The sequence below is a fragment of the Candoia aspera genome, chromosome 4, assembly GCF_035149785.1.
Source record: "Candoia aspera isolate rCanAsp1 chromosome 4, rCanAsp1.hap2, whole genome shotgun sequence".
NCBI lineage: Eukaryota > Metazoa > Chordata > Lepidosauria > Squamata > Boidae > Candoia > Candoia aspera.
The window spans coordinates 18635798-18650245 of record NC_086156.1 but is presented as its reverse complement, the minus strand read 5'-3'; the positions used below and the strand labels follow the sequence as shown (position 1 = coordinate 18650245).

At 42.6% G+C, this 14448-nt stretch overlaps 1 protein-coding gene across 2 annotated transcripts in view; it reads right to left on the bottom strand.

Moving 5' to 3' along the window:
• The window catches only part of ARHGAP21 (Rho GTPase activating protein 21), a 101681-nt gene extending 89175 nt beyond the window's left edge, over positions 1-12506 (bottom strand). For both annotated transcript variants that reach the window (XM_063303511.1, XM_063303512.1), the window contains exon 1: positions 11670-12506. In XM_063303511.1, the coding sequence (XP_063159581.1) occupies positions 11670-11750 (81 nt within the window). In that variant the 5' untranslated portion in view covers positions 11751-12506. The remainder of the gene's footprint in view (positions 1-11669) is intronic.
• Positions 12507-14448: the final 1942 nt, after the last annotated feature.

Genomic DNA, 14448 nt, shown 5'->3' with positions numbered 1-14448 from the left:
GTGTTTTTTAACAGTGCTCTTTAAATTATATTATAATTATAATTATTAATTATAGAATACAACTAATAGCCAAGTGCAGTGGTATTTATACAATAGGAAGCGATTAACATCACAATGATTACATTAAATTAACCCTTTCAAAATAGAAAATTTCAATCAACATAAAATATGATTTCTGAGAAATAAATGGCAGACAGTTGCTTCAATTATACAGCTGATGCTGAATATAACATTGAGAAGAAGCTCCAAGGTACACTGAGTTATTTTGTAATATGAAAAAGTAGGGAGGGGATCTTCAGCAAAGGATCGTTACCTTGTCGTGGTGCTGGAGCTTGAGCACCTCAATGATGCCATGGGCTAAACCGTGAAGGGCCACCCAAGACGGGAAAGTCATGACAGAGAGGTCAGACTAAATGCGATCCCTGGGGAAGGTAATGGCAACCCACCCCAGTATTCTTGCCGTGAAAACTAAATGGATCAGTACAACCAGAGATATGTCGGTATACCATCGGAAGATGAGACCCCCAGGTCGGAGGATGGTCAAAATGCTACTGGGGAGGAACAGAGGATGAGTTCAACTAGCCCCAGACGTGATGACGCAGCTAGCTCAAAGCCGAAAGGACGGCTAGCGGCCGACGGTGCTGGTGGTGAACAGCGAATCCGATGTTCTAAGGATCAGCACACCATTGGAACCTGGAATGTAAGATCTATGAGTCAGGGCAAATTGGATGTGGTTATTGGTGAGATGTCAAGATTAAAGATAGACATTTTGGGCATCAGTGAACTGAAATGGACTGGAATGGGCCACTTCACATCAAATGATCACCAGATCTACTACTGAGGACAAGAGGACCACAGAAGAAATGGAGTAGCCTTCATAATTAATAGTAAAGTGGCTAAAGCAGTGCTTGGATACAATCCAAAAAAACGATAGAATGATCTCAATTCGAATTCAGGGCAAGCCATCTAACATCACAGTGATCCAAATATACGTCCAACCACAGATGCTGAAGAAGCTGAAGTAGAGCAGTTCTATGAGGATCTGCAGCACCTACTGGACAACACGCCTAAAAGAGACGTTATTTTCATCACGGGACACTGGAATGCTAAGGTGGGCAGTCAAATGACACCTGGAATTACAGGTAAGCATGGGCTGGGAGAACAAAACGAAGCAGGACATAGGCTGATAGAATTTTGCCAAGACAACTCACTCTGCATAACAAACACTCTCTTCCAACAACCTAAGAGACGGCTTTATACATGGACTTCACCAGATGGACAACACCGAAATCAGATTGACTACATCCTTTGCAGCCAAAGGTGGCGGACATCTATACAGTCGGTAAAAACAAGGCCTGGAGCTGACTGTAGTTCAGATCACGAACTTCTTCTTGCACAATTTAGGATCAGACTAAAGAGATTAGGGAAGACCCACAGATCAGCTAGATATGAGCTCACTAATATTCCTAAGGAATATGCAGTGGAGGTGAAGAATAGATTTAAGGGACTGGACTTAGTAGATAGGGTCCCGGAGGAACTATGGACAGACGTTTGCAACATTGTTCAGGAGGCGGCAACAAAATACATCCCAAAGAAAGAGAAAACCAAGAAGGCAAAGTGGCTGTCTGCTGAGACACTAGAAGTAGCCCAAGAAAGAAGGAAAGCAAAAGGCAACAGTGATAGGGGGAGATATGCCCAATTAAATGCAAAATTCCAGAGGTTAGCCAGAAGAGATAAGGAATTATTTTTAAACAAGCAATGTGTGGAAGTGGAAGAAGACAATAGAATAGGAAGGACAAGAGACCTCTTCCAGAAAATTACAAACATTGGAGGTAAATTCCAGGCAAACATGGGTATGATCAAAAACAAAGATGGCAAGGCCCTAACAGAAGAAGAAGAGATCAAGAAAAGGTGGCAAGAAAAGGTGGCAAGCTTTGACGGTGTGGTCAGTGAGCTAGAACCAAACATCCTGAAGAGTGAGGTTGAATGGGCCTTAAGAAGCATTGCTAATAACAAGGCAGCAGGAGACAACGGCATCCCAGCTGAACTGTTCAAAATCTTGCAAGATGATGCTGTCAAGGTAATTGCATGCTATATGCCAGCAAATTTGGAAAACACAAGAATGGCCATCAGACTGGAAAAAATCAACTTATATCCCCATACCAAAAAAGGGAAACACCAAAGAATGTTCAAACTGTTGAACAGTGGCACTCATTTCACATGCCAGTAAGGTAATGCTCAAGGTCCTGCAAGGTAGACTTCAGCAATTCATGGAGCGAGAATTGCCAGATGTACAAGCTGGGTTTAGAAAAGGCAGAGGAACTAGGGACCAAATTGCCAATATCCGATGGATAATGGAAAAAGCCAGGAAGTTTCAGAAAAACATCTATTTCTGTTTTATTGACTGTTCTAAAGCCTTTGACTGTGTGGACCATAACAAATTGTGGCAAGTTCTTAGTGGTATGGGGATACCAAGTCATCTTGTCTGCCTCCTGAAGAACCTGTATAACGACCAAGTAGCAACAGTAAGAACAGACTGCGGAACAACGGACTGGTTTAAGATTGGGAAAGGAGTACGGCAGGGCTGTATACTCTCACCCTACCTATTCAACTTGTACGCAGAACACATCATGCGACATGCTGGGCTTGAGGAATCCAAGGCTGGAGTTAAAATTGCTGGAAGAAACATTAACAATCTCAGATATGCAGATGATACCACTTTGATGGCTGAAAGCAAAGAGGAACCGAGGAGCCTTATGATGAAGGTGAAAGAAGAAAGTGCAAAAGCTGGCTTGCAGCTAAACCTCAAAAAAACCAAGATTATGGCAACTAGCTTGATTGATAACTGGCAAATAGAGGGAGAAAATGTAGAAGCAGTGAAAGACTGTATTTCTAGGTGCAAAGATTACTGCAGATGCTGACTGCAGTCAGGAAATCAGAAGACGCTTAATCCTTGGGAGAAGAGCAATGACCAATCTCGATAAAATAGTTAAGAGCAGAGACATCACACTGACAACAAGGGTCCTCATAGTTAAAGCAATGGTGTTCCCCGTAGTAACATATGGCTGCGAGAGCTGGACCATAAGGAAGGCTGAGAGAAGGAAGATCGATGCTTTTGAACTGTGGTGTTGGAGGAAAATTCTGAGAGTGCCTTGGACTGCAAGAAGATCAAACCAGTCCATACTCCAGGAAATAAAGCCAGACTGCTCACTGGAGGGAATGATATTCAAGGCAAAACTGAAATACTTTGGCCACATCATGAGAAGACAGGACACCCTGGAGAAGATGCTGATGCTAGGGAGAGTGGAGGGCAAAAGGAAGAGGGGCCGACCAAGGGCAAAGTGGATGGATGATATTCTAGAGGTGACGGACTCGTCCCTGGGGGAGCTGGGGGTGTTGACAACCGACAAGAAGCTCTGGCGTGGGCTGGTCCATGAAGTCACAAAGAGTCGGAAGCGACTAAACAAATAAACAACAACACGGAGGGGAACTTAGAAACTAAATACTTATCCACTTTTTCCAAGCAGCTTTTTTCTTTTTCTTTTCCTTTTTTCCCCTCTTTTAATATCCATAAATTACAATGCAGTGGAGACATTAGTATTAAGTTCAAAGATCCAAACGACCAGTTCTTTAATAGCTTTCTGAATGTAAACTATGAGAAGGCTGTTCTTATTTCAAGTTCCATAACAAGGGAGCTCTAACAGAGAACCTTGGAGCGTACCACCCAACTGGAGTGTTAACAGACATAAACCCAAGAACACCAAATAAATAACAAAATAAGCCAAAATAAATCTTTTTTTTTTTTTCAAAATCTCTACAGAAAATCAGTAAGAAGTATTAAAGTTTAAATGCTTACTAGAAGGGGAACCTGATGTCAAAACACCAACCCAATTTCTCTAGCAAGAGCATCCCACAAATAAAAGAACCACTAGTTGTACTGGAGAGAGAACTTTCTTGCAGCTGCCCGCTTTACCATTATGGGCCATGGCATTTGGAGAAGAGTAGTATTTGTTCAGGCATAGGTTTGGGACAATTGCTGCCTAAGAGACGGAAAGATTATTACAGAACAGATATTGAAAAATCCAAAGCTGAAGCACAATTCTGTTTCCAATGCCTCCTTGACTATCACAGTAATGTGATACTTAACAATAGTTTATCAGATAATTGACTGTAAGAACATAAGAAAAGTCCTATTGGAAAAGGACAAAGGCCCCCTAGTCCAGCATGCTATATCTCACAGTGGCAAAAAATACTTCATGGAAGTGGCATTCAGTATAATTCCAATATTCATGGAATAAATCCTTTGGTTTACACCAGCTGTCGTGTCCCAGTCTAATGCCCTTGAAATGTGTTGGCTTCATTTCCCATATTATCTGCTCAGCACAACAATTGTATTTATCCCTTTAGGTTCCTATTTACAGTGCAACACCTCTCCTGTTTCTATAATAACAAATCACTAACAATTTAACCCAGGGATTCTCAACTAGGGTTTCGTGTCCAGTCCATACTCCAGGAAATAAAGCCAGACTGCTCACTTGAGGGAATGATATTCAAAGCAAAACTGAAATACTTTGGCCACATAATGAGAAGACAGGACACCCTGGAGAAGATGCTGAAGCTAGGGAGAGTGGAAGGCAAAAGGAAGAGGGGATGACCAAGGACAAGATGGATGGATAACATTCTAGAGGTGATGGATTCGACCTTGGGGGAGATGGGGGTGGTGACAACCGACAGGAAGCTCTGACATGGGCTGGTCCATGAAGTCATGAAGAGTTGGAAGCGACTGAACGAATAAACAACAAGGGTTCCACAAGGGGTCACCTAGGGGTTCTCTGGGAGATCACTATTTTAAAAAATTATTTCAAATTCAGGCAACTTCACATTAAAGAGGTAAGTTTCATTCTTTATTTTTATTTAAAAACACTGTCAATGCATATATACAGGCCTACACATGAAACAAATATAATAATTTTGTAACTTCTGGCCAATATTTGAACCTGAATGTGCAGGGGTTCCCCAAGGTCTAAAAAATATTTCAAGGGTTCCTCCAGGGTCAAAAGATTGAGAAAGGCTGATTTAACCAAATGTGCAGATAAGTGATTTCTTCAGCCACTAGCATTTTAAGATACTAATAGACATAAATCATGCTGCTCTATAATAAATTTCCACAATTACTTCCAACTGATAGGCAACATCATTATGAAAAGAGTAAATATAAAATAGGTCTCAGACTTTGGAAGAGTAAAATATAGCAAACCATATCTGTAAATAAATCATTTTGCTAATGATAATTTAATTGCCAAGTAGTTAGCATACAGAGATCTATGCACACATGCATACAGTGTGTGTGTGCCTGTATGCGCGCGTGCATATATACAGACAGAGACCATGCAGCAGTTTGGGGTAGTGGTTAAGGTGCTGGGCTAGAAACCAAGAGACTGAGAGTTCTAGACGCACCTTAGGCACGAAAGCCATCTGGGTGGCCTTGGGCCAGTCACTCACTCTCAGCCCAACTCACCTCACAGGTGGTTGTTGTGGGAAAATAGGAGGAGGAGGGAGTATTAGGTATGTTCACTGCCTTGAGTTATATATAAAAATATGAAATAAAAATTTTAATTCTTATATTTATATTATTTATTTATACACAAACACAATATTGTAGTAGTATTTAGATGCAAGTGGAGCTTGTAAATAGCAAGTCTGATTTGCCATTATCTCAGGAAACTGTCAGTATTCACAGTATATATTAAGGGGATCCGTTGCTAGAAGCTGACCTGAATTGACATACCAGTTCCATTTACTGCTTAGTATTCAAACTGAAAGCCACTTGTTAAGACTGGTGAAAGCCCTGTGTTCCTTGCCTCTTTGCAGAGGTGCTGTTACAATATCAGTTAAGCATCATTAAGCCCCTTCAGAACAAGCTTCTTGACTTTCTTCACACTTAAAATGATATCTGCACCTTGAATGAAACTCTACATAAAGGAATACCACGCTTCTAAAATTTATCAAAGCAACAAGAAAATTAAGGCCACTGAGAAAAAAAAGCTTAAAGCTTCAAAGCACATCAGAGGACTAGAGTTTCTGTTGAAATTGAGTAGTATTTTAATTTATACAGAATTACTAAATCATGTGCTCACAGTGGCATATGCAGCAAACCACAAGTAATGCCAAACTTGGGGGGGGGGGTGTTGACAACATCACACAGATGCCACTATTACATATTTGTATCCCTATGTCTGATGCAAGAACATAAATTGCAGTGTTTGTGTGATTATTTCATGTGTGTTTTTTCATCTGCCTCCTTGTGCTTGCCCTGTGTGGAAACACATGCATACTCAGAACTGGAAGGCTGAACATCAGGAGGAGTTCAAAATGACAGATGGTTTGAGCAACTTTCTTTTTAGTGAGCACAAAACAAAGAATATGCTAACTATGTTACTGAGAAACTAAAAAAAGGTTAATTAGCCCAAAATTAACTTTGTCCACAGAGAGCTACTGACTGTTCTAGCTCCTGCTCTCCAATATTTTGATGGAGGGAATGTTCCAAACATAGTGCATTAAAGTATACTATGCTAATCTATATGGATGCAACTGAGGCAGAGAAGTACAGGTAGTCGCTGTTTAGCAACTGCCTCATACAGTGACCATTCGCTGGTACAACGGTGATGAGAAAGTAACTTTGCAACCAATCCTCACGTTTATGACCTTCACAGGTCTGTAAAGCAAAGGGAAACTGAAGTAAGATCATAAACACAGTCACAGTTTCACCTAGCGACCACCTTGCTTAACAACCAGTCCCAATTGTGATCGCTAAACCAGGACTACTTGTAAGCACTTTTTACTCTACTGCAGCACAATAAGACTTCAATTGGGCTTTCAGATGGGCCTCACTCAATGTGAATCGGAACTATTCCAAGAGTTTTTCCATTTGTGCTTCATCTGATATCCTCTCTGTATTACTGCTCTCAGTTCCTCCAGACTGATTCAGCTTTGCACAAGGATGTGACAGCGTCAACCACCCAGGCCTCCTTTGTATTCCAGAGACTAGTCAGACAAGGACAGTTTGACACACAGATACTGTGGGAAATTCCTTAAGTACAAAATTATCTGGTTCCATCAAACACCATTTTAACCAGTCTTTACCACTACAGTGTTCCCTACAAACAATCTAAAATTGACCCAGGAAACTGTTCGACCATGACAACAGTCACACAAGGATCCTCCATCTTCAGATTACATGCTATCTCTGAATGGAATTTCGAACCCAGTGAGTGTCTTGCTGCATAAATATATGACCTCGTACTAGGATCATAGCTCTCATAGATGACAAGAAATCCTGAGCTGCTCCTGACTGGGCAAACTCACCATAGAGATCACACAAGGCTACAGATACCCGAACGTCCAGATTTATCCCCTCCCCTACCTCTCCTAGTGCCCATATAAACATAAAAGATGTCATGATGGGCTAAGCCAGACATAAGAACATCATTTTACAGAAAAACAAACTGGTAAAATTAAAAAAGAAATATCATGTCCTAAAATCTGGATATTAAGCAGAGGTGAGTCTTAAGTCCTAGAAATACAAACCCATTTGAATTTATTTATTTATTTGATTGATTGATTGATTTCAATAGCCATCCATCTCAACAACTGACTCTGGGCGGCATACAATAATAAAAAAAAAAGCAACGACCAATGATCTCTTTAGTACTCTCAAATTGGAAAAAACCATGTTCAAGCTCTCTTCCTCTCATCTTCCTCTCTTCCTCTATAAAGTTTATGAACACATACCCTACTGAACCCAGAAAGACTGCATTCTGAGTAAATATGTAGATAATCAATCTTTAAGTCTTTAGCTCTGAACAGACACACACATGTGTGTGTGTACATACACACAAAAAAACATATTACAGTAGAATGTTGAAAGGAAAAAGAATTAGCACATGATAATTCCCAACATCTTAAGACACATTCTACACTGGAATAAAAGATCCAAAAGCAATCCCTAAAGATGTTCATAAATCCTACATTTGAAGCAACAATTCCAACAACGAAGGCAAAAACTCATGAGTACAATTTTATCTTGTTTATATTACGGCTTCCCTAACAAATGCAATACTGATAATATGATAGATATTATTTCAATACTAGTATCATTGTGTTTAGGTGAACCACAAACAACTCTTTCCTTAAAACTTATTCTCATCATATACATCTCATTGCCTGCAATAATTCCTAAGAAATTGTGTTTGAAGGCAAGTGTAACACATAATATTAACCCATGAAGTAAAAAGTTTATGATAGTTGCATTCATAAATAAAAAAATGTCTGTTGATCCATAATGTATTAAGAGGCCACACACTGAGTGGAACTGCATTATATGAACAGAGAACTTTGCGTATTTGTATAATGTTACTCATTTGTTCTGGATATTTGATGTATACAGATGTATATATATGCACACTATTCCTGTAGAAATGTGAACACATGCCTGAATTCTTTTTTTCAAAAGAAATTACTTACACCATATAAGTAACAAGACACGAAATGGTAGACAAGTACTATTCATATTTTACAATAATAATAGTTCAACAAAAGGTTAATAGGGCAAAGGAATGAGCAAATTCTCTTTTCATTTTAAGTCTGTCAAGGCCTTTACAGTTATCTCTTAGAAAACCAGATAGAATCAGCTTTTATATATAAATATAAATAAAAATAAAAAAAGCAACTGGTCCCCTTTGCAGTACCAGTGAAAGAAAATGAAAAAAAATTTTTTAGATATTTCAGATCTGATTTTTCCTGCACAGGGGGGAACAGGTAAATATCTGAACTAAATATTTCCTTGCACACTGAAAAGCAAACAGATATGCTTGCTACCTGTTCATATTCAACAAGTGACTCTAAGGTGTAAAAGCAGCTATACAATAGTACCCTATTTGTTAAAATGTATCATCATCAAAATAAAACCAGTTCAAGCATCATACTTTCTAATTATCAAATCATTGTCAATCAGAGCAACTCCTTGAACTGAGAGGACCCTCCTTTTCCTTTCTCTGGCTGGAATTATTTATGATTCAGTGTTCACTTTTAGAGAACAAAACCAGAACCACAGTTAGCATTAATGAAAGAATGAAAGAAAACAAAATTAAAACGTATTATTTCTCATTATACTCTGGGTGCCTACTTCATAATTACTGTGTCATCAGTATGGAGTTGCTAAAGCTCATCCATCCAAACTGCATTCCAAAAGCCCTATTTGTCATTTATGTCCATATATATCACCACGAAAAACGTATATTCAAACACCATGTAAAAATTTTAGTACACTGTCTCCACAGATCACTTCAGTTACCCTGGATGTCAATTATACTTTTTTTTTAGCCATGCCCCAGTTAAAGCTTACAGTATTCCAGTAAAAGGTTTACATTTCATCTCAAAGAAATTCCATTTTTAATTGTAGTGTAGTACTGCTAAAAGTGATTGCTTGAACCAAAGGTGGGATATAAATCTAACATTTAAAAAAACAAAACAAAGCACTGTTATTCTGATCAAATATATAGTGGTAATTTGATTATGGGTGATTTTTTATTCATCCTGAACAAATATACAAAACAAAGGCTACATTTCAAGTTACAGATCTAATGGAATTTGGTAGAAAGGTGTAGTACTCTGTCAATGCTGGAGAACAACACACACAGGTCAGTAGAGGCTATTATGGTTAATAAAAGAACAGACAATATTTCAAGATAGGGTAGAACACCTTCCCCCGTGTCTCCCAGGTAGAACATAAGGACTGTCATTTGGTTCCAAAAAGGAAAAAAAAAACATTACAGCATTTCCATTTAAGTTGAAGTTGCCTTTTACAAACAGGAGCTAGTTCAATGAAATGGTATCACCTTACCTACTTTGTATGCCTCAACTCCAAGGGATTCATTATGGTTTACCATGCTAATGATAGGTGGATTATATAAATAGTGCCTGGTCCCACAACTTCTCCTCAGTGGAAGAGTTATTGAGAAATAAAATCTCAGTCTAGCAGCACTTTTTCTTTCATTTCCTAACAATAATGTTTCCAGACATAAAAAAATATGGGGTTGGAAGACTAAGAATCCATGGCTTATTATTCTTTTGCAAAAAAAAGTTGGAAAAAGCACTTGAAATGCTAAGCCTCAAACATAAACAATGACAGTTCTCCACTGTAATTTTCTACATAGGATTTACCCAGCCAAGCTGTGATATTCAAAGCGACTCTTTTAACATTCAAAGTGAGCTTACAATGCCATAATACCATGTGGCACTTTTACATTAAACCACAAGGTAAACCAGGGACAAAATAGTAGATTAAGCCTTCCTTCCTAAACTAACCCTATATTTAAAAAGTGTTCAGTTCCATCTCTCAAGAAGACATTCACAATAAATCAGCTCCACAGGCTTTCCTAGTAATTAAAACAAATAAGTATACAACTTATAATAATTATAATCACAGAACAGAAAGTTGCACCTCAAAGCTTTGCATGCAGATGATAAAACTTTTATACACCATATGCTTTCGCACTCCATATACGCAGACACAACACACAATATTCTGGCATGCCAGGCCAAAAGACACCCTCATAACATTTCTGAGTAAAAGAACTCACTTTTGATATCTAGCACAGAGCAAACACAGCACTGACAGAGATCTAATGTTATTAAGTACTATTAATATAGAGCCTGGGATGGAGGCTTGAAACAGTTGGCTAAGGACAAGCTGTTAATTGGAAAGTGACAATGCCACGGTTAAGCCCATGAAAAATGCATACCTTTGCGAATTTGAGATCCATAGACTAACATCCCAGCAGCAGAGCAGGGATGGTGGCAGAAAGCCCCACAGCCCTGGGAAGCTGCTGGAGTTGGCTTGTAAAAAAAGAGGGTAAGGAAATATGTACGTACACACACACACAGACACACAGAGGCACCAGAGGGAGGGAAAAATAGAACAGTGTCATTCAAGGGCTTCACGAAAAAAGAACGGGGAAGACTGCACCGCCCTCTCTCTCTCCTATCAGATCAATGGGACAAAGGGAAAGCGGGGAGAGAGGCAGAGAAAGGAAAGCGAAGTCTGGGGCTGCCTTTCCTAAACGGTTTTCCAGAGAGGGCAGGGGAAGGACTCGAGCAGTCAGCGCTCCCTCCCTTTATCAACAAGAGGGGGTCCCGCTGTGGCATCCCACCCCCCGGAGCAAATGGGGAGAGGCGAGCGAGGAAAGAGTCGCCGCTCTCTTGCCCGGGCCTCCGCGTCCTGTCAGGACCAGGAGCCCATCCAGCCTCCAAGAGCGGGAGAGGGAAGGGGAGCGGAGCCGCGGCGGCGGCGGCTAGAAACTTTCTCTTTTTCCCGCCCCTTTTCCCGTCTTTCTCGCTCGAGGGTCGGGGGGGCCGAGAGCGGCACGCACCGCTCCCAGCAACTCCGGGACGGGAAGGCAGGAAGCAGGCAGGCCAAAGGGATGGGGCGGCCATTAAAGCCGCTCCAATCCGAGCCTTTCCCCACGCACGGCGACGGCAACCGAACCGCCCCCGCCGGTGGCTTCCCTCATAAACACCGCGGCGGCGCTCGCCCCAGCCTTTGCCCGTCCCCCCGCCGCCGGGGTCGGGTTTAGCCCCCCGCCTGCCCCGCTCGGGGCCCCGGGTCCTACCTGGCTGCAGTTCCCGGGGACTTCGGCCGGTGGAGGGGCTCCCTCTCCCCCGGGTGGCCCCGCTGTCCAACGGGTCGCCATTATTTCAGTCCCCAGTTACAAAGGAAGAAAAAATCCGCTGGAGTCCACATTGGGGGGGGGGGGGGAGTGGCGCGCGGCAAAAATAGGCGCCCGAGGGAGGAAGTGGGGACGGAGGGAAAAGCAAAAGAAAAACACGGCTGCCCACATGCACCAAGGAAGAGCGGGGGGGGGGGCAGCCACTCCCACCTTAAAAAGATAACGCTCAGCCAGGAAAACGACCCGTCTCCACCTTTTAGGAAAGAGCAAAAATGTTTTAAAAAGCGGCGTCCAGCGCGCAAATCCCAAGCAAGCCGCCTCTTCACAATGGGGTCCGGGAAAAAAGGGACTCTCCCTCCCCCTTTCCAAAAAGCCCCGCGAGGAAAAGAGGAGCGAAGGGGAAGATCCCGCTGGACTTTTTCAACCGGACTCCGAGCCGCCTCCTCCGTCGCCCCGGCGAGGAAAGAACGAGGATGTGTCAGTGGCCCGGGCAAAAGCCGCCGCCGCCCGTCCCTTGTTAGGCTAATTGCATTGGCTCGTCATCTTCCTCTTCCTCCTCCTTTGCAAAGCCCTAGACGCAGGGAGTAGAGGGCGGAGGAGAGGAGAGGCGCTTGCCGCTGCTTCCTCCGGGCGCGCACGCACACACTCGTGTCTCCAACATTGCGAGGAGGGGGGAAGGGGAGACGCACACAAGTTGTCCAGGGAGAGAAAAATAAATCAAGATTCCTGCTCCCTCCCCGTGGCCGAGATTTCCTTCTCAGGCGACGGAAGAGCGCAAGGTCCGGGCCAGGTTGGCGAGGGGACCGGATGCTCCTTCAGAGAGGCTCAGGAATTTGAAAACTTTTCTGCCCGATCCTGCCAGGCATGTGACACGGAAGTCTTGCTTGCTGCATACGATTTTGGCACGCGGTTTGAACCGGCCCAGTCCGATTGCAACCTGAAGCGCGGAGAAGGGGGGAGCCACCGATCAGGGAAGGCTTGACTCGTCTCCGCCGTCCAATAAGGGTTCCGAATCGTGGGGCAAAAACTTCGCCTTTCTCAGGCTTGCTAACCAGCGCGCGGCGCTGAGTTTCGCCACCATTCAGTTAAAACCAAACGAGGGTTGCTTTTCGACGTGTAGTGGACGCGCTATTGGCTTCGAAGGTCGACTTCCTTCCCAGGGAAAAATACTGTAAATGCCTCCTCTCTTTCCAGTTTTGCACCCTGGCAAAGCAACCCAGCGCCTCGGCTTCCTACGTTTTCCAAACGGAAGTCACCTCTAACTGCCCGAGGGAGTCCGTAACTCTGTTCTTAAATTCTTTAAACGCGCTTGCCTCACAACGAGCAAGCCTAAGGCTGCCGGCAACCGGGCACTGTTTTTAACACGGAGGAAAAAACAGGGATCAAAACCTTCTTAATAAAGAAGAAAAAAAGCTGCCGATTTTCATTTCTTTTTTTTTTTTAAAGAGGCTCCATTACATTGCCCCGCTGCCTGAGGCAATTTGCAGGAGTGCCAGCTGCACCCACGTCTGGTCTGGCTGTCAGCCGGACGATACGTGCTTTATTTGCTACTGAAAGTGGGGGGGCGACACTATTAAAAGGATTTTTTATATAAATCTGCTACCAACACAAAGCAAGAATTTTGCTTCGGGGAGGGAGGTGATGGAAAACTGCAAGGTAAATTACACACCCATCTATTGTTTGCCGGACACCACACGCAGCCTCAGCCAATCTGTTTCCAGACCGAGACAAACCAGGCGTTATTTACGTAAGTCCCCCCCCCCCCCATTAAAAAGCTAGCCAAGAGCGCTCCGCCCGAGCTTAACAATTCAGAAGGCGACAGCACGCCGTGGAGTTGAGGGCTTCTCCCAATTGCTCTTCAGAGTTCCTGCGTCCCTAAGTAAGAAAAGAGCAGAACTGGACGTTATTCTCGCCCAAACGCCCCGCAAACCAACCGCTGACCAAACAGATCGAGGCAAGCTTCACTGAAAACAATACCTAATTCAATAGTTTTATCTTCCACCCTCCCTGACTCTTACATATATACAAAAGCGCCCTGAGTATTAATTGGTGCTAATTGGCCATCTAAACATGGCTGTATTTAAGGCTACATTCTCTTCAGCCTCACTTTCCAAATATTTTAACACAGTATGAAAAGGGAGGAGGGTGGAGAGATGCTTTACAACATCAAATTCACACCATGAATTAATTATTGTGGAGTATTTGCATGCAAGCTTTTGCTGAAGCTCCAGATTAGAAATGCTGTGCCGTTGATTTTCAGGTGTACTACATTTTGTGGCAGCCTAGGGAGGTGGGGGGGGGGGGTTGGTGTCTCGATTTCAAGGAATTTACCACTGTCTTTTCAAAGATGGAAAGAGTCCAGGGATCAGAAAAAAAGGAAGGCTTGCATTTAAATACAGACAAAGAGTAACAAATGTTAGCATAAAATTTTGTTGACAAGAATCCACAAATGCCTGAAGTACATGAGGTAGAAGGTTACATAGTACAGTAATGAAATACAAAATGTAGTTTAGTAATTAATTTAATCTTCAGCAAAGGATCGTTACCTTGTTGTGGTGCTGGAGCTTGAGCACCTCAATGATGCCATGAGCTAAACCGTGAAGGGCCACCCAAGACGGGAAGGTCATGACAGAGAGGTCAGACTAAATGCGATCCCTGGGGAAGGTAATGGCAACCCACCCCAGTATTCTTGCCGTGAAAACTAAATGGATCAGTACAACCA